Source organism: Chelonia mydas, chromosome 3 (assembly GCF_015237465.2).
Source record: "Chelonia mydas isolate rCheMyd1 chromosome 3, rCheMyd1.pri.v2, whole genome shotgun sequence".
In the NCBI taxonomy this organism is placed as follows: Eukaryota; Metazoa; Chordata; order Testudines; family Cheloniidae; genus Chelonia; species Chelonia mydas.
The window spans coordinates 149,804,487-149,824,447 of NC_057851.1; the positions used below are offsets into that span (position 1 = coordinate 149,804,487).

Consider the following 19,961-nt stretch of genomic DNA (forward strand, 5'->3'; position numbering starts at 1 on the left):
ACCTCATCCTAGCAGATGATCCTTCTTCTTTCTTCCAGAGGAAAATGAGAAATCCTTATAGTCCTGTCAATATGCCCTGCAGGAACACATCTTCCCAATTGGGCAACCAAGGTTCATTAAAGCAACATTGGTAAACATTTGGTTCTGTATATCTGCTAAGATTCTGTTTCTCTTCAATGGGTATTCCCTTCTTTCAGAGAATGGGATTTCCTAATGAATCTGTACAAAACCTCTTTAGCTCCCCAGCAGCCGGAGTCCTGCTTTCTGTAATAATAAGAACGTGTTCCACCTCACATTGCAGAGCTTATGCCCCAGCATTCTATATACTGCTGCTATCCTGCTAGTCACGACAGCTACTACTTTGGAAGTTTGGATTTCACTTCCCTGCACTGCAGGGGCATTCACCCCTAGGGGATGCGCAGGAGATATTTATTCTTCTACCCTCCATCAGACTAGTTTTGCTGGGGGAATGGCAGGTTTAGAATTCTGCGGGAGTCCCGTCAGCAGACGCTGCAGAAGGAATGTGCTGAACGAGCCAGCGCATTCCCTGTTGCCCAGAAGGTTTGGGGCAGGGCTGTTCCCCGGGGGCCCTGGGCTGTGAAGAAAGCTGCGGACATTTTGTTCCACCACCACATCCCCCCGAGAAGACTTTATGTCTGCAGGGGTCCTGCACCCTTGTTTATTCCTGCAGAAGCTGGGATAAATCAGGGATGAATCTAGGCCATTCTAAAATGAAGTTAGACGTGTGTTACATAATAAGTAACTGTGCAGGATCCTCTAGCATTGAAAGTAATAAGTTGATTCTGGATGTTTGCTGCAATGTGGAAAACCCCTCTTTAGGGGCATTCATAAGTTCCCACTGCCCCTTATTCATTACCCAGACATGATTGCCCTTTACTCCACACTACCAGGGTTTCTCATTCTGTCAAGGCTGCTACTCATCTCCTACACAAATTAGAACAAACCCTTCCATGGGGGACAATGAGCTCTTATTCTTTTTAAAAAAAACTGATCTGGGGGCTAGATCCTCAGCTACTGTGAATCAGTTCCCCTGATATCAACAGAGCTTTGTTGATTTATGCCAGCTGAGGATCTAGCCCTTTGTTGTTTAATATTAGTGGTATTCTTGTAACCCCTCGTCCCTGCACTCCAGTGCGTGTCTGTGTATAACCCCTCGTCCCTGCACTCCAGTGCGTGTCTGTGTACGGAGTGGCTGTGTGTGATTCTTGTAAGAGAGTATTGTTTTTCTGTTCTGCTTTGCTCAGCAGCCCTGTCTTGTTCCCTGAAAGAGCTCAGCACGCTGCTGGCCAAATGAGAGGAGTTCTCCTCAATACACATAAATGGCCAGATTGTCTCTAGCCCCACGTGTGAGTATGCAGGGATGGGGCAGGCACAAGAAGCCCTCCCCATCCCTTGTGTGCTGTCTCTCCTGCTCTGTGCAAGGGCTAAACTCGGTCCCAGTCCCTGTGGTTGCAGGGGAAATGTACAGGGGACTGCTCCTCCTTCACAGGGAGATGTAGGAGCCACAGTCCTAGGACTATTTCCCAGTGCCCATCCCCAGACTATAAGACTTTATACAGCTTTGGGATTTGTGAAAGTAGAATGAATTATATTGAAATTAGAATTCATTAAAGAAATGCTACTTGAAGGGTTTGTTGAAATATAGTTGTCAGGAAGAGAAACATTAAGGCGTGTGAGACAATGGGTCCTCAAACTAATTAACTTAGCGCTCCTACTGAGCTAGGAGATTGGTAAACGTTAGTATGCAAATAAGATATGTATGTATATTTGTCAGTTTTTGCTTCCTTTTGTCTCTTATGTTAAATTGGCTTTGGCTTAGCTGTATAAATAAGTTATCTTTAGCCTCAGAGAAGGGCTCACATCTGGGTGCATTGGCAAAGCGTTTTGCTAATAAACAGAGTGGTCTGACAAATTATGTGAGTCCTGAATCTGACTTTGACAGATATTTGTAACCATTTTGGAGGGGGTTGTATATTTTTCTTTTTATTCTCTCTCCTGATTAAATAAAGTACCTCAATTCTGTTATGGAGAGGTCAGTCCTAGAGCTGACAGGTTAGTTCAATTCAACCTTGGCTTGTACACTGCCAATGAAAGGAAACTAGTTAGTGGAAATAGCTTTGGTGATGCTGGTAGTCTTCAATGGATACACAGGTTTCAGAGTAACAGCCGTGTTAGTCTGTATTCGCAAAAAGAAAAGGAGTACTTGTGGCACCTTAGAGACTAACCAATTTATTTGAGCATAAGCTTTCGTGAGCTACAGCTCACTTCATCGGATGCATACTGTGGAAAGTGTAGAAGATCTTTTTATATACACACAAAGCATGAAAAAATACCTCCTCCCACCCCACTCTCCTGCTGGTAATAGCTTATCTAAAGTGATCACTCTCCTTACAATGTACACATGTACACATTGTAAGGAGAGTGATCACTTTAGATAAACTGTTACCAGCAGGAGAGTGGGGTGGGAGGAGGTATTTTTTCATGCTTTGTGTGTATATAAAAAGATCTTCTACACTTTCCACAGTATGCATCCGATGAAGTGAGCTGTAGCTCACGAAAGCTTATGCTCAAATAAATTGGTTAGTCTCTAAGGTGCCACAAGTACTCCTTTTCTTTTTAATGGATACACAGATACTTTGGGTGTGTCAGTGAAGGCAGAATGTAGCCTTTCATTTGGAACTTTGTTTTACAAATCTGTGGCTAAAGCCACTTTTGAACCGTATGTACTGTCCATATGTACTTATATGGCCTCCAGTGGAGTCAATGAGCTATACTTGTTTACATCAGCTGGGAAGCTGGTACTGTTAATCATATGGACAGCACAAATCCTGTGTGAATAGTAGGTGGCTGCATTTTGGTTTATAAATCAGGCTCTTAGTTACTGTGAACATGTTCGTTATATAATTGGCCTGCGTAAATAAAACTCAACCCCTATAGTCTCCAGCCCCAGAGGATTATGGGATAATGAAAAACTAAACTAAACCAATCAACTGAAGACTTGGGGGAGGGAGAAAATGTAGGTCTGGGTTGGGTTTAAAAATAGTTGAGTACTAGTTTATGAGAACACAGACAGACTATGCTCTCTTCAGTGTTTCCATCAGGAAAATGAACTTTGGAACTACTTTAGAAATGGAAAACATGGTATTGATGTTGAAACAACAATAAGCAGCTGTTGCCTCTCTCCTGCACCTGCCTGTTACTCATAGAGAATAACATCTTAGAAGGGCTGGCTGACAGCTGATAGAAGGTCAAGAAGGAAGGGGGACAAGGGTAACCCTTATGGAAAAGGTTTTAGAGTAACAGCCGTGTTAGTCTGTATTCGTAAAAAGAAAAGGAGTACTTGTGGCACCTTAGAGACTAACCAGTTTATTTGAGCATGAGCTTTCGTGAGCTACAGCTCACTTCATCGGATGCATAGCATATCGTGGTCTTCTGCAGTTTCCACGATATGCTATGCATCCGATGAAGTGAGCTGTAGCTCACGAAAGCTCATGCTCAAATAAACTGGTTAGTCTCTAAGGTGCCACAAGTACTCCTTTTCCTTATGGAAAAGTCCGATGGGGATGAGGGCTATATAAAAAGCAGACAGATCTCATCATAATCTATTACACCTTACACATTAACTCCTTTTCTTAAATTGCATGCCAGCTGTGCTTTAATCTACATCACTCAATAACTTAATAGTACACAGAGCTGGAAAGAGTAAGAGTTTGATGGTTATAGTTTACTAGATAATATTGCGCCATAGCTAGTGTGTTCTAATTGATTTTATCACCATGTGACAAATCTTGCACAAACAGGTTCAGGCAGTCCGTAATAAAGCAAGCAAATGGTCCCAAATGTAGCTGCCATCCCACAGTGTACAAGAAGACTGGCCTTATCCTCAAATATTATGGTGCCCTTGGAACGGTTTTTGGAAGACACAACATAGTTTTTTCTGCAAGTGGCTGAAGTTGCTGGCTGTGGCAGTGCACTAGATCAAGTCCCCCAGGGAAATCATTCTGCTTCCTGACATTGGTGTCTTTCTCCAGCTAAAGAAGGGCCAAAACAAGTGGGAAAATGTCAGGAGTGTTCAATCTACCACTTTATTATCTGTCCTTTTTTTCTATTTGCAAAATATAGCCAAGTTAATATACTATATGTACGGGGTGAGACAATAGCTAACTTTTCACTCCTAATGGTACTGATTTGACTGTGTCTCACTAATGTAGAAGTTACCATGCCATTGCCAATCATTGGTCTATCAGGTCTACAGCCCAGCTCACCTCACCTCCACAAGCACACTGAGCTGGCCAGTGGCATGGCAGAGAGCAGGCTGCTGTCCAGAGGGTTCGTTCAGCATGTGCACTCTCTCTGCATGCTGAGGAACTCAATGGGAATTGTGCCTCTCCCACCCAGAGCACACCTGTAACATAGGCTGGGCCTTGGGGGTGCTATCAGGCCCCAGGTTAGCAGGCTGGAGCTCCAATTCCACACTGAGTGACAAGTGTGATATGGATCTGCTTGCTGAAAATCTCCACATGTGATCAGCCCTTGTTCTTGACTCCATGCCAGATTCCTTCCCACCCTGGCACAGGAAGTACCAGGTGTACAGATAGCCAGGGGACCACAGACAGAACACCCATCATGTAGGTTACAGGGAACTCCCCTCGGGATGCTTGCTGCCCTCCCCCAAGGCACAGCAAAGATAACCTATGCTCACTCCAAAGCATGCACCAGTAGGCAAGCCAGAGGGTTTAGACTCCTGTGTGATGCTGGCCTTTACCCAGCAGCAGAATTCCATGATAGTCAGCAAATCTTTGAATTCATTGGTTTGCTTCACATCATCTCTGGAGGGTTTTTGTCCATGTAGCTTTCTCCTCTGTTGTTGTTATTAACACATAAGGCACTATCTCCTGCACCTCACATGTTCCTTGGCTCACCTCTCTCATCTTGCCTTCAGTTTCTGCTTTTACTTTTTCACAATACCATAGAGCCAGGAAGCACTCCCAGTATTAACATATCTGAATCTTATTACTGGAGTCCCTTTCCCTGTCTCCTCTCTGGGGCTATAATGATGTTATGCCTCTCTAGCATGCAATTGGCACTTTCTTCCCTCCCGCCTCTCTCATCACTTGAGCTCGATAGATGCAATACTAGGTGGTTTAAGGGAGTGGCACATTCACCCTGCGCTGGTTTTTATTCTCTCCAGAAACTGCTGCAAGAGAAAGTTCTGCCTCTCTTTATGGACCAAAGCCTGCAGTCATTACGTAAACAAAATTCCCAGTGAATTCCTTGTCTGAGTAAGGGCTGCAGAGATTGATCTAGTCTATTCTATACCACTACTATCCCCTTGGTATCTGAGCACCTTCCAGAAGTGCATTGAATGAGGTAACTAACATCTGCCACAGATAGGACAGTAGTTAATACTTTTAGTCCCGGACTTGAAAAATGGCAGAAAAATTGTCCTGCGACCCATCATATTCTAGAACCCCGTGAGGGTGCAAAGGAGTGTGTGATTTGATAGAACAGTATAACCCACCAAAATCAGGAGAGTTTTGGAGGAAAACATCACTTTTAGGTTTGCTGTCCCTCTTCTCTCCCTCAGCTGGAGCCAGTTGGTCAAAAGCAGAGCTACAATAACTTCTCCCATGACAGATTCAAACTCAAGTGTCCAACCTCAGTAAGTAAACACCACACTATAGCCTCACCCATGGGGCCCTTTTGTTTTCCCTTTCCTTCTTGCCAGCAATATAATTCAAGCATATTAAAGATTGCATTTTGCGGGGGGAGGGGTTTAAATAGCACAAAAACATCTCTGGTTTTCTGACAAAAACAGGTTTACAGGAAGGTCTGCTCATTGGGATTTAGTGAAAAACTGCATCACTGCCCCAGTGAGAACCTCTCATTTCAACCAGTTTTATTTTTTGCATTTGGTTATCTACAATAAATGGGTTCAGAAGCAATGCCAAAGCTGCAGGGATCGGAAATGTATAAAAAGGAACACTTGTGGGCGGGGGGAATATAGATCTGTTCAGGGAGGGGAGCTTTCACAACAGACAGAATGGAGAAATGGTCAATTTTTATTGCTACAGAAATAAGGACTGTCCCGTCTCAATAGGGGATGGGTGACATATAGACTGAATGCTGCTCAGAAGTGTTTTGTGGCCAGTAAAATCCTCTCTCCTTCCTTTGTAGGAGAATCCATTTCTTTTCACATCCAGAAACAGTGGATTGCAAAATACAGCTCCAGTACTGGGGGCAGGTGACCCATCGGTACCTTACTGGGCTGTGATTTTGGCAGCAGTAGGTGGAGTCCTGGCGGGTTCTGTACTCATTGGGGTTTTGATGTCAAGAAGACTCAAGAAACACCAGCATGGGAGAGAGAAAGCAACAGAAGTGAATTTAACAGCTCTGTAAACCAGATATATATGGAGATCTTACATCTTTCTCCACTGGGACTGAGGTGATGGGGAGAACAGGGGGAAAAGCAGCTTTTGATATCTAACTTTTTTTTTTTAAGCTAATCAAACTTGCCAATTTAAAAATGGAGGTACAGGTATTGGCCAATGATTCTCTACCCAGTCACCATGATGACAGAGGACAGTACAAGGTTTGCTGTACCTGGCAGTGTCTGCTGCACATTGGCCATGCCTAGGAAGGAAACAAACATTTCTTAATGCATGAAGTCTTCCTCCTTCGAGATGCACTAATTCTCTGTATGACTGAAATTGCTCGGGATGCCAGTTCCCTGCATGGAGTGAGAAAACTATTCATGTATGCTGTAGCCTTATGAAGTTCATGCTCCCCACCTGTTTTGTGAGGGACACTGGGTTGAATATAATGGTTGGGCATCATTGTTAGGGACTGTTAACCATTCCCCCCAGTAGGGTAATAAATTCAAAAAGAAAGGCAGCAACATCTTTCGTTGGAGTCAAGTGAGACCCCTGTGTTAATACAATAAGACTCGGTGTTAAGAAAAAGGAAGCTTTATTTAATCATTTTAACCTGGCTAAAGGTCCAAATAGAACTGACTAAACCTTTCTCAAAGGTCCTGTTTCAACATGTGCAAACCCCAACCCGGAATCTTTGCAGTCTGTTCTTTATTGAAGTTGTCTGGAGATTCAGATCAGGAACATGGAGGAGATCTTCGGTGGACATTACAAAGATCACCTGTTTCACTGTCTTGTACTTTTCTGACATAAGGGAGATGACTGAGACAGACTGTCTGGGACCTTGTTTTCTGACATCCCTGTAATTTCCTGTTATCCATTTTAATTAAGAAATTCTAATTTTATGGAAGCCAAAGAGCACTTTAATTTGCTGTGTTTTTGCAAGGGATGTATTGTTCCCATGCTAGGAATCATGAATATTGGGGGTGAGGTGTAACTGGAATGGTTCCCAGTGCAAAAGCTGTGCAGCTTTGGACACTCAGTCTGTTCATCATTCACCCAAAAGATACTTTTCCAGACACACACAGATGCCCTGATTTTCCCATCTCATCCCTGTGTGATCTTTGCAGGAATGGAGATAGGACATGAAACACACTGGGATAATCAGGTTTGCAGAATCACAGCTCCACTAACGCCTTCTTTTAGTCTGCTCTCAAAGCTCCTTATTGTGAATAAGATTTGTGTGTTTGTAAGACTCCTTGCTAGGCATTTCATCTTCTTTGACAACCGTTTATGCAGCTTCGCAGCAGGAAGCATCAATGCATTTGAGATATAGACTAGAAGTAGTTGTGCCTCACTTGTACGAAACACAGAAACATTGTAAGTGATCAACCAGTGCTATGCAACATCACCCCTACCCTCTTGCTTGGTCACCAGTAGTCTGTCTAGTCCATTATCAGGGCTAGATCAGGGAACAAAATGGGGCCCTTAGTTTCTCTTTGGTGGAAATACCTTCTTGCAGATTTCCCATGTGGACTGAAGTAAATGAAGAGCTCTACTGACAGTTAAAAAACCCCAAAGCTCATACAGTTTGCAGCTGTTTCGTGTGCAAAACTGTTTCATTGCAAATATGAACGCAGCGCATTCTCTCTGTGCTTGTTAAGCGGAGGTAACAGTCAGCAGCAATGAATGACAAATTGTTCATGCTTGGCTCTTAGTCTGACTGCACTTAGGGCAGGGGTGGGCAAACTTTTTGGCCCAAGGGCCACATTGGGGAATAGAAATTGTATGGCGGGTCATAAATGCTCACAAAATTGGGGTTGGGGTGCGGGAGGGGGTGAGGGCTCTGTTTGGGGTGCAGGCTCTGGGGTGGGGCTGGAAATGAGGAGTTTGGGGTGTAGGGGGGTGCTCTGGGCTGGGACCAAGGGGATCAGAGGGCTGGAGGGGGATCAGGGCTGGGGCAGGGAGTTGGAGAGAGGCTCAGGGGTGCAGGCACCGAGCGGCGCTTACCTCAAGTGGCTCCCGGAAGCAATGGCATGTCCCCTCTCCAGCTCCTACATGGAGGCGCGGCCAAGTGGCTCTGCACGCTTCCCCGTCCGCAGGCACCATCCCTGCACCTCCCGCTGGAGCACTGGAGGAGGCCACTGGAGCATGTGGGAGCCAGAGCAGGGCCATGCCGTGGCTTCCAGGAACTGTGTGGTGCAGCCCTGACCCTGCACCCCTGCTGGAGCACCAGAGCTGGGCCGAGCCGCATGGTGTGGCCCCCAACCCAGCATCCTTGCCGGAGTGGGGCCGAACCGCGTGGTCTGGCCCCTGACCCAGCGCTCTGGCCGGAGCGCTGGAGCAGGGCCAAGCCGGCCCGAGCACCGGAGAGGGGCTGAGCTGCATGGTGTGGCTCCCGACCCTGTTCCCCAGTGAGAGCTCATGGGCTGGCTTAAAACGCTGGCCTGCGGGCCGTAGTTTACCCACAGTGACATAGGGTATAATCTCTACTTGTGACATTTCTCCATTTACCACATCTGCTTCATTTTTCCTTTAATAATGGTCCATGTGTTTAGATTACCCTTTAGCTTTTACCTCATTGGATCAGCTAAGTAGACAGACTGGCCTAGTGAAGCAAAGTAGGATGAGAGACTTTGGACAGACATCTGAGTTTCTAAACGGACCCACCAGAAATGAATGAAATTTTAGTTAATTCTGACCCATCAAGCCACTGAAATGTATTTCCTCATTTACAGTGCATTTTGAATTGCAACCTTATGAAGGACAAATTTTACAGATTCATTCCCTTTGGAGGGCCCTTAACATCCCGGTGCTGACTGCTTGTGTGTAGTAAAGATCCCAGGATGCTTTTTAGGGGCATGAACTTTGCTGTCTATATCAAATTCCAATGTGGGTAATTATTATTTTCTGCTAACTTAAATTGTCTGTGCAGTTCAATTGGATATAGTATTTGTCATTTCCTGTCCTGAACTTTTGTGTAGGGTTGTTGAGTGCTGTTGACTTCTAGGATGCTGGCTAGCCTTGAGGAGTAGTCCCATCTCCAAAATGGAGATAATACTATTTATAAAGGAAAGTTGTGAGGCCTAATTAATATTTATAACATAGCTATGGGTAGTCAATGGCAGAGGTGGGAATGGAACTTAGGGATTCTAGACTCTGAGGTCTGTCTGTTCTGCTATAATAGCTGACATTTTGCTATATATGATCAGATGGTTCAGTGGAGTAACATTAGGGATAAATTTGGCCCAGAGTCCAAAGCAGGTACTCATTTAAGTTGGGCAAAACACAAAAGGAAGGGAGAAGATTTAAAACAGCTGAATTTATAAGGGCACTGGGGATTGGTAGTGGATGTGGTCCTCTCACTTCCAGATCACTGGATCCGTGTAGATAGTGACTAAAAGTTACCACCTTCTAATGGCTGACAAATGGCCTATGTGAAATGGATAAAGGGTGTGAGAAGCACATTGTTGTAGACTGGGAAATCTGAGAGGGTTTTGTGCAACTTTTGGGGAAAAGTTTGGCCAGAGGCCTGAGGTGAAACAGGACTCCTTTGGAGATAGGGGGCTTGGGAATCACATCATTCAGACATGGATGATATGTAGATTTTCACAGCTGTGTAATCAGGATTTAAAAGCCTTTGTAGGATAACACATTTTCAGCAGTTGCTCGTTTTCAGCCTTTCCTGCGTTGAGTCTGTTCCTGCCTACGCTCATTGAAGCCAAAGCGAGTTTTGGGTTTTAGCAGGAGCCGAGCCTGGATAAAACCCTTTCCAGAGGGTGATTTGTAGGTTACCTAAGGGAAATAGTGAGTTCTTGGGACAAGGTGATAAAAGTACAAGCACCATCCCACATTAAAACTACTCCTGTCACAAGTATGAATTGTGATGATCCAGGGAACTGAGAGGAGCTTCAAAGGGCTGCAAAAGATGAGGCTGTGTCAGCCCTGCACGTGAAAGGAAGGTGCACAGCAATGTCAGCAACTAAGCCTTCATCACCGCTTAATTTTCATGGGTACCAGATGTCATGCCATCTTTTGTCTGTGTAATGCATATCTTGATTCACTAGGCATCTGACACACTTTTTCCTCTAGTGCTTTTTATTTGAGGATCTCACAGCACTTTATAAATGTTAACAATACACTGATGCACAAACTATATATAGGAACTGCTGAAATGATCGTACATCATTGAAATGCAGCTACCTTGGCACTGGAATATGGCAGCTGTTTAACATCTCACAGACAAAAGACACCACAGTGCAGGATAAGAAGCAAAGGAAAAAGCTATCTACTGAAACTTCAGGGGGATTTTAAATCAGCAGAATTTTAGCCCTAGTTCCCCCTGAATCCACCAAGAGGCACAATGGAGACCCTAAAACAGGGTGGGAGGGAAAAATTGGGAATGAGCAAGAGGGCAAACAGCCATCAGCAAGGATCAAACCCACCATAAGCCCCTAACACTTGAGCAAAAAGAGTAACTATTAGGTGTGAACAATGAGCTGGCTTTCTCTTTGCTGGAACCAGCCACTGGAGGAAGAAATGCTCACATACTGAGCCGCTGAATTCGATATGGACACACCTAGATGGATTACATGGCCATGGCCAAGCTCTGAGGCAAACGAGGCAAGTGTCTATTTGGGGCTTTGCACTTGGAGGTGTAGTGGGCCAGAGCAAATACTGCAGCAATTCATGGTTCAGCACTCTGTTTGTCTCCCAACCTGCTGCTGGAGAGGGAGAAACTGCCACCAGACTCCCTCCCACATGGAGATAAGAGACCCCACTTGTTTGAGGGTCCTATGGTAGCTTGAAGACCTGGAACGCTCAAGGTTGGCCCTGTACATGGTCTCCTTAATCCTACTCAAAATGTTACCAAACACATTAAGCCGATTTTACCTCCTCCCTCCTGTCCCCAGGAGAGCAGCTGCCATGTCCTTCCAGGTGGAAGGCACGGGATTAGCATGATTGGGCCAAAGGCTTAAAAGCCTAGGAACCGTCTCACTTTCACATGCACACGTGAGTGCTATGAATAGGCTATGATTTTGTCATGGAAGTCACGCTTCCAGAGACCTCCGTGACTTGAGCCCCAGCACCTGAGAGCTGCAGGGTCCCCCACCTCCCCTGGCAGCTGGGAACTGCAGGGGCCTGAGCTCCCAGCCTCAGAGGGAGGCAGGGTTGACCCGCAGGCAGCTCCCAGCCAGGGCAGAGGCAGTGGTGGCTGGAGCTCGGAGCCGCCACAGGCATCTGAGGTGCCCTGGGGTTGGAGCCTCCGCGAGCACCCCAGAGCACAGAGCCTCCGCGGGCAGCACGGAGCTTGGAGCTGCCGGTGGCAGCCAGGGTGCCCCAGAGCTCAGAGCCCTGAGCTTGGAGCCATTGCGGGTGGTGGGGGAACCCTGCACCTCCAAGCCAGTCCCCCCTGGGTGATGTACAGAGCCTGCAGCTCCCCATTCTGTCACACATATTTTTAGTATAAGTCACGGACAGGTCACGGGCTTCCATGAATTTTTCTTTATTGCCTGTAGGGTGACCAGATGTCAAGAACAAAATATCGGGACATATGGGGGGGCAGCCACAGGCTCCCCTCCCCCACCCCCCACGAGGGCTGGCTCTAGGTTTTTGCTGCTCCAAGCAAAAAAAAAAAAAAAAAGCCGGAGTCCCGCTGAAGCAAACTATCGGGACAAATGCCATCCCAACCATACATTGGTCGGGACGCAGGACAAACAACTAAATATCGGGACGTCTGGTCACCCTAACTGCCCGTGACCTGCCCGTGATTTTGAATAAAATATGCGTGACAGAATCTTTGCCTTAGCTATGAACCATGGCTATCTGTCTGTCTCTCTCTCAGACACACACGCAAGTGCGTGTCTCCTCACACTTTCCCCATGGCATGGGCTGAACGGTTTCTGCTGCTCTTGCTGCACCAATTGAACAACCCGTTCACCTCTTCGCCAGCTTAAGCTGCTTCCTCTGTGTAGCTGCCAATAATCTGTCTTGCAAAGTACATAAATACAGCAGTCTGCTAATTAGAACACGTAGCCAAGTCGCATTCCCTGAGTTGCCACTTGTTTACGCTCAACAATGACATACCCAGCCTTTCAATAAGGCCGTTGTCTGAGGATCCCAAAGCACTTTGCAAATGCTAATGATTGTAATTATGCATCCCAACACCCCTCTGAGTTAGTATTGTGACATTCATTTTCCCAGTGATGAAATGTAAGCGCAAAGAGGTGAAGTGACTTGCCCAAGATTACACAGTGAGTCGGTGGCAGAGCAGAAACTAGACCCCCGCCCCCAGCAGGCCTGGTTCCACATGTGCACACAGCCCAACTTCCTGCTGAGTAACTACTGCACAACTTGCGTGACTAAACCAGGCAAGATACCAGTTTTAAGCATGTTTTTCTCTTAGCTGGTTAATGTAAATACAACAGAACATCCCTAGTCAGCAGCAGTAGAGACGGAAGCAGGAAGCTGCACTCTATGAAGCTTGCACATGACTGAGAATCAGGGCAGTGCTGATGTCACATTCCCTGGGAGGGAGCATTCAGCACTCAGCAATGCTTTGGAAGAGGTCCAGCCTAATTACAATTATTACAGGGTGGAGAGGAGCGGCGCAGAGACATTCAGTGGCTGCTTGTCATGCTCCCACTTGCTTTACCCACACCCCAGCAGTTACTTAGCCAGCATCAGCCTCCTGTCAGCTGGAAGGCAAAGCTGCAAATGGCATCCTCATGGGGCTTACTCAGTGCTGGAGGGAGTGTGGACTGGTGTTTAGACCAAAGAACTGGGGACCAGGCACTAGTAGGGTCTGCGCCTAGGTCTCACTGTGAGGCTAGAGTGGGATGAAAATGTTACAGGAAAAAACGTTGCTGGTGGAAAATGTTCCTATTGGAAAATGTCACTTTGTATTTTTTTTTTCCAGTTTTCCAGTAGGGAGAGTCAAAATGAACCAAGTCATTTCAAAATGTCACTTCAAAAATTATCTTTGGAACAAAACTTGTTTAGACGTGCAAAATGTCCTGATGTGCTGACTCGCTTTGTTTTGACTGAAAATATGTTTTTAAAAGGTTTTGATATTGCCAAGTTGACACTGATCTTTTGACTTTCTGTGCTGCTTTGAAATGGAAAATTATTTTGAATTGTTAACGTTTCCCCTCAGATGAAAATTCCATTTTCAGAACAGCTTTTAATTTCATTCCAGTGTGCAAAGCGCTTTGGGTGCATCCTCACTGCAGAGTTAACTTGAGTGATTTATAGTTGGGTGACTTTGTTTGTGTTAGCAACCCTCACTCATGCTAGGCTGTAATGACTTGTACCCACATTGGTGTTGCACTCACTTGTGGGGTGCACAAAGACTTCTGAGGGGCATATCGCATGGTTCTTCGTGCTGCACTTAGCTAAGCCACTCTATTCATTATTTCCCAGCATTGTGGGAGCACTTGTCTTTCCTTTTTGAGTGTATGGATGGAAGTGGTGTTAGCTTAATTCATTAAAGTCAACCAGTTCCACCTCTGAATGCTCCAAATTTCTGTCCAGGGCCTTCGTTTTAATCAGTGGCAAAGCAGGGATCCTAGTCTGCGCAAAGACCTGTGCCAAATGTTGGCATTCATGTCAATCTAATTTTGGAAAGAGGAGGCAGGTTCAGGGCTCTGAGGTATGAAAGACACATGGATTAGCTGTGGTAGGGGTATTGCCCTTTCACAGAACCAATTTCCCTACTTCCACCCAGGTTCCTGTTGCTGCTTCGCAGATCACGTATGTTTCCAAATCTAAATTATATTTAACCGTCCCCAGCAAAAGCCCCACAGTGTAATCACTATGTCATTTACAGTATGTGGGAAAAGAACAGGAGTACTTGTGGCACCTTAGAGACTAACAAATTTATTAGAGCATAAGCTTTCATGGGCTACAGCCCACCTCACCGGATGCATAGAATGGAACATATAGTAAGAAGCTATATATACATACAGAGAAGGTGGAAGTTGCCATACAAAATGTAAGAATAGAGACTGGGAGTGGCTGGGTCATTACACATATTGAATCTATTTCCCTGTGTTAAGTATCCTCACACCTTCTTGTCAACTGTCTAAATGGGCCATCTTGACTAGCACTACAAAAGTTTTTTTCTCCCGCTGATAATAGCTCATCTTAATTAATTAGCCTCTTACGGTTTGTATGGCAACTTCCACCTTCTCTGTATGTATATATATATATATTCTTACTATATGTTCCATTCTATGCATCCGATGCAGTGGGCTGTAGCCCACGAAAGCTTATACTCTAATAAATGAGTTAGTCTCTAAGGTGCCACAAGTACTCCTGTTCTTTTTGCGGCTACAGATCAACATGGCTGCTGCTCTGAAACCTTACAGTATGTGGGTGTGTGAAATGGTGTTACTGGCCAAACATTTCACAGTGTGTCTCAGCTGCAGCACAGAACAAATAAAGATGCCTTTCCATATAAGGCTGAGTCCCAGCTGCCTGTCTCATCAGGGAGCATCTAATCTCAGGGCTCCCATCTTCTGACAAGCCACCCCACGTGACCTAGTTAGCAGGGCCATCCTCAGCCCATAATCCTGCATTATGGAAGTAGGAAAGTATGAGGCATTCTGGTTGCTGGTCTGTTCAGAGGAAGGGAGATCTGCTTTAATTGTTACCATAATGCTCACCCTGCCTAGCCTTTGACCTGAGAACAGAGGCTCAGTCAGGGAATTGCTCCTGTGTTTTCTCTAACCCCCCTGCTGCAGTGTGTTTCGTGGAAACCTGATACATCAAAGGCTTTTATTGCGTTAGATCGGACTTTAAAGGAAAGCACTCCTGAGATGGAGGGGATCCAGGCAAGTGCCCTGGAACAATTTTTACAGTGGGGATGCTGATGATAGAAACCACGTATTTGGTGTTTGTTAGCACTACTTCAAGAGGGGGTGCAGCGGGACCCCTAGTTCCAGCACCATTGGATCTGAGTGACTGGAGTTATGCCTGCCTCTATCAATTATTGAGTCCTAAGCTTGCGTTATGCACCAGTGTCCTTTCATGCAATCATCTTTGGAGCCTTACCACACTCCCCTTCATTATTACATTCTAATTATAGTTTAGCTTGGCTGCTAGCAGAAGCGGCCTTTGGTTTCTTTTTTTAATTGAACTGGGTAATTGAAAGTTAGGTCACTCTGGAATCTTTCCCTGTATAAAGCCAGAGGAGTCCAGAAACCTATTCGAAATGCATTAGCTTCCTCCCCCTTCCCCCCACCCCTTGGAGCCCATCCAGATGGAACACAAACAAGGAGAGGACAAATGAGCAGCTCTCTCTGCCTCTCTGAAATGGCTGATGTCAGCTCCCATGAAGTGGCACTTTAATCAGCACACGAGGAATGGTTCTCCCGCTCTAGCCTTCCCCAGCAATTCTTGGTACAGAAAGGCTGGGAGGGAGGGTTTGTTTTCTTAATTGCTTTAAAAACAACAACAAAGTTGCGACTTTGTTAGTGCTTTTGTGAGCTGCTAGCCTGGCAGCCCTGGAGACTGAAATCCTCTTTTTTTAGGCACAGAGCTGGTACAGCATGGGCAGCAGTAGGGCAAGCGCCTACCACATAGGCTCTGCCAATACATCCTCAGCCTGCTCTGAGAGACCAACCTCAGAGGTGAGCTGCTGGATCAGTCCCTTTAGTGTCTGGACAAACGAAAAGCGCTAAGTAATACAGTGCAGGGTACGCTCCTGTGTCGGCCAGGAGGTGGATGGACTAGATGGCTTAATAAAGCTTAATGAGACATGAAGGTAGCAGGAGGACTGAGAGTCATTGACCTGAGTTCTGTTCCTAAGTAACGTAACAGCTCTCTGCCTCAGTCTCCCCATCTGTGAAATTGGGCTAAAACACTTCATGCTGCTGGGGTGAAAAGGCTTAGTTCATTCATGTTTGTAAAGCAGTTTGAGATCCTTGCATGAAGTCTGCAGTAGAAGAACTTGCGATGCTGTTGTTATATAGTTTTCTATTTAGATTTAGTCCAGACTCTTTCCTTTACAACATTTCAAAATGTTTTTAGTTTTTACATTTCCCAAGTGCAGTGAGAGAGCGCCTGGGAAGCAGGTGTATGATGCATCCAGCATCTCGTGGCTGTCTGCCCAGAGGTGTGCCTGCAGGTAAACTGCCCTACTGTTTGCTAGCTTAATGGCTGTGGTACTGGACAAGCTAGGGCAGATCTCAATGGTGCAATTTAAAGGCAAATTTTCAGTCTCCGTGGTGCTGGTGGATTACCTCACCCCAGACATTCAGAAGCACCCCAGAAAAAAAAAAAAAGATCAATAATACTAGCAGGCTAGTGTCTGTGTAAAGGCAGTCAGCTGGCCTCATCAGCTGCTTTTAATGGGCAGCCTGCTTCACAGTTAAGTGGTTTCCTAATTACAGTCTACACTGTATTCCCCATACTGCACAGCTATGCATCATCCATTGCTGCTGCCGCCTTTATGGCTGCTGTGGCCCACTTCAGCATGGCACTGCCTCAGCTTTAATGCTTTGCTCACCAGTGCAATTAAAGGAGGATTAGAAGTGGATTTGTGGCAGCTACCTTCCTAACTTCCTCAGGCCCTCTGCATCTGGCTGCTCATACGTCTCTTCTCACGAGGCCTGGAGGTGGCTATGAGCCTTGTGAGGCTTTTTAAAAATAGCTCAGCGAGCGATGCGCTTCACAAATGCCTGCAGACGACGCCGGGGCATGTGTGAGAGAGCTCATAAAGCCTCAGGGGGATTTAAGGTTCAGGTAGGATCCACCCCAATCTTCCCCCTCCCACCCCAAAAATGAAAAACGTTGGGATCCCTCAAACAGATTGTTTTGCACAGCTCAGTCACCACCTCCTCTTCCCTTCACTCCTTGCCAGCACAGACTTCCCTTCTCAGCCCCCTCAGTCTCATTCCCAAATGAAGAAATCTAGCCCAGGCAAGCTGCCAGCAGCAATCAGCTGCAGTATTGCCAAAATCAGGTATCCAAAAATCCTGAGTCAGGCCCCCCCAGAATCATGAGATTTAAAATTAATAATAAAACTGTTTGGATTTTTCTTATTTACCTTCTGGTGTTGGAGCCTTTGGTGTTCACATGTTCAAGCTTTTCTCCACAGCCATGAGGGGCAGAAACATTTTTATTTGGGGCGGGGGGCACCGGTTTGTGATTGGTTCTCCTTCCCAAAGCTCAATGAGTCGGCTCCCACTTCCCTGAACTTCTGGGGAGATGAGTGAACAGGCAACAGGGCTAGAACAGTGCAAGGGAAAATTACCTATGCTGTACCTGTTCTGTGGATACAGCTGGCTCACTCTTTCCTGCACCTCTTCTTCTGTGCATTCCCTATCCAGGGCCTCAAAAAGTCCTGAGATCACCCCATCAACCACCTCCTGGCACTGGTCAAGGTGGCCATCCATCTGTTCAGGAGGAGGAAGTTGGATGTGGGGGAGGGGTTTCTTCGCAACTCTGGGGCCTTTTGCCAATCCCTCGTTTGTGCACATATTGGGGCAAAGTTCCTCTGGGCAGCATCCACTGACTCCTTAGATTACTTCTCAGGGCAGTAGGTGTTGTCCAGGGTTCTCTGCTCAAGTCCCCGTCTGGATCCCTTGTTTTGACACAGTGACCTACACTCCTGTCTCTGTTTTTCATTTTTGTTCCCTGCAATCATTTATCTGCTGGATCCTTTGGCCCCTTCCAATGGGCCTTTTGTTGCTGATGTTCTAGTGGGCTCTGCCCATCATCCCCGAATTTAAATAGGCTGTTATTCTTCTTTATTAAACAAAGATGAGGAGAAACCAGAACTGAAGCTAATGTCCATATAGGCATCTCTACAGAGCCTGAAAGTCTTAATCCCTCCACAACCTTTTCTAATTGGAACGGTATGTAAAGGGCAGCTGAGTGAGACTTGACTTTCTGTAGAGGATCCCACCACAAAAAGTATGTCACAGACACTCTGGTGTGTTATTTTATTCCACCATTGTAAGGTAGCTGTGCTGGAAATAAGCAGCAGCATTTCTATGCCCTGTTGTACAGTCCCATAGCTATACCCTGCTATCCAATGCCACTGCTATAATAAAACGTAGCCCATAAAGTGCTTCTCATCTTCAAAAATGCCTTACAAGCCGTTACAACCCTCACTCATGCGTGGGGAAGCCCTATTTCACAGATTGGGCCCGGGGTCTGAGTTTCCCAATCTCTTTTTGCGTTATTGACATGGTCCTCGGGCCTGTTGCTGTATACGGTCATACCACCGGTAGCCTACATTATATACGCAGAGACTACTTCTTGTCTGAATGGCTAAGAGCGAACGGTGAAGCTGCACTTCTCCAACCACTCTGCTGCACAAAAAGCCACCACGTCAGAAATTTTAAAAAACCCTCTGACTGTGGCTGCTTAGCAAGGGCTGTAGTTCACATATGTTTTGCGTTACAGACTGTAGACTTTCTTCTAGCTGAAGCCAAACAAAGGGATTCCAGCTGTGACCAATTATGGTCAGAGAGGCATTTAGGTTAGAGTTTAAAACTGGTGTAAGATTTCAGGCTCTCACTCTAGCTCAGAGAAGTAGCTAAATCCCTGTTCGGGTTATACCAGGTTTGAAGACTTGGGGCCTGATTCTGATCTCACTTTCATTGGCTTTACCCTGTTGTCACTCCATTGACTTTAGTAGACCTACTCCTGATTTACATGGGTGAGGTCATCATCAGGCCCATTCAGTACAATATAGCAAGGTAATCTGAAGGGATTGGAGCTCCCTTAACATTGCCCCTGTCTCGTGGCAGATACGAGTGGTAAGGCTTGAATCTGGATCCAGATCCAGCCTTTCTGAACTGTGGGGAAGTATTCACATCCAAGGACTTGAGTCAGTCCATCTCACCATCATTTTTCTGAGCCCTTTTGAGAGGCTTGAGGGAACACCTGCCCTGTGAACATCAAATCTCTCTTTCATGTACCTTAGGAGCTGTAGAAATAATGGTTCTGAAAATGTATTTTAATTGCACAATAGACTGTTTAACATGCCATTTTCAAAGGGGCTTTGATCCAGTCTCTATACCTAGGCCCTGATCCTGCAAATACTTACTACCCAGCAGAATTCTTACAGTCATGAATTGCCCCACTGAAGTCAGTTGAATGCACCCCGCGGCAGAGACCACAAATTCAATTTGCAAAGGGTCTCCAAAGTACCCGCATAGATTCCCCCAGGGAAAATCCAAGAGGCCTTCTGTGAGAGTTACTGAACTGGCTTTGTCCCCTCCCACCTTGGAGAAAGCCTTGGCACAGGAGTCAGACTGGGGCAGGCAGGAGAGTCTGTCGGGGACGTGGGAGAGGGATTGGCTGGGGCATTCTTATGCTCAGGAAATTCTGTGCTGCTGCCATGGCCCCTGGGGCAGCAGGGTTGCAAGGTAAGGCAGCCCTAAATGCTACTTTAGTCTACACTGGAGGACTGAGCCTGTCCCTGGCAGTCCCAGACCAAGAGCGACACAAGCTGCCTCCCCTCTCTCCCTCTTTCTGCCCGAGACTTAGCACTGGTGCAGGGATGAATTTTGTCCCACATCACTTTCTAAAACTTCACCCCCATGTTGCTGCAGA

The 19,961-nt window shown here is 46.1% G+C and overlaps 1 protein-coding gene across 1 annotated transcript in view; it reads left to right on the forward strand.

The window, feature by feature from the left end:
• The window catches only part of PLB1 (phospholipase B1), a 112,633-nt gene extending 105,210 nt beyond the window's left edge, over positions 1-7,423 (forward strand). Inside the window, exons 56-57 of the mRNA XM_043543146.1 lie at positions 5,609-5,683; positions 6,199-7,423. Coding sequence (XP_043399081.1) covers positions 5,609-5,683; positions 6,199-6,420 — 297 coding nt within the window. The 3' untranslated portion in view covers positions 6,421-7,423. The remainder of the gene's footprint in view (positions 1-5,608; positions 5,684-6,198) is intronic.
• Positions 7,424-19,961: the final 12,538 nt, after the last annotated feature.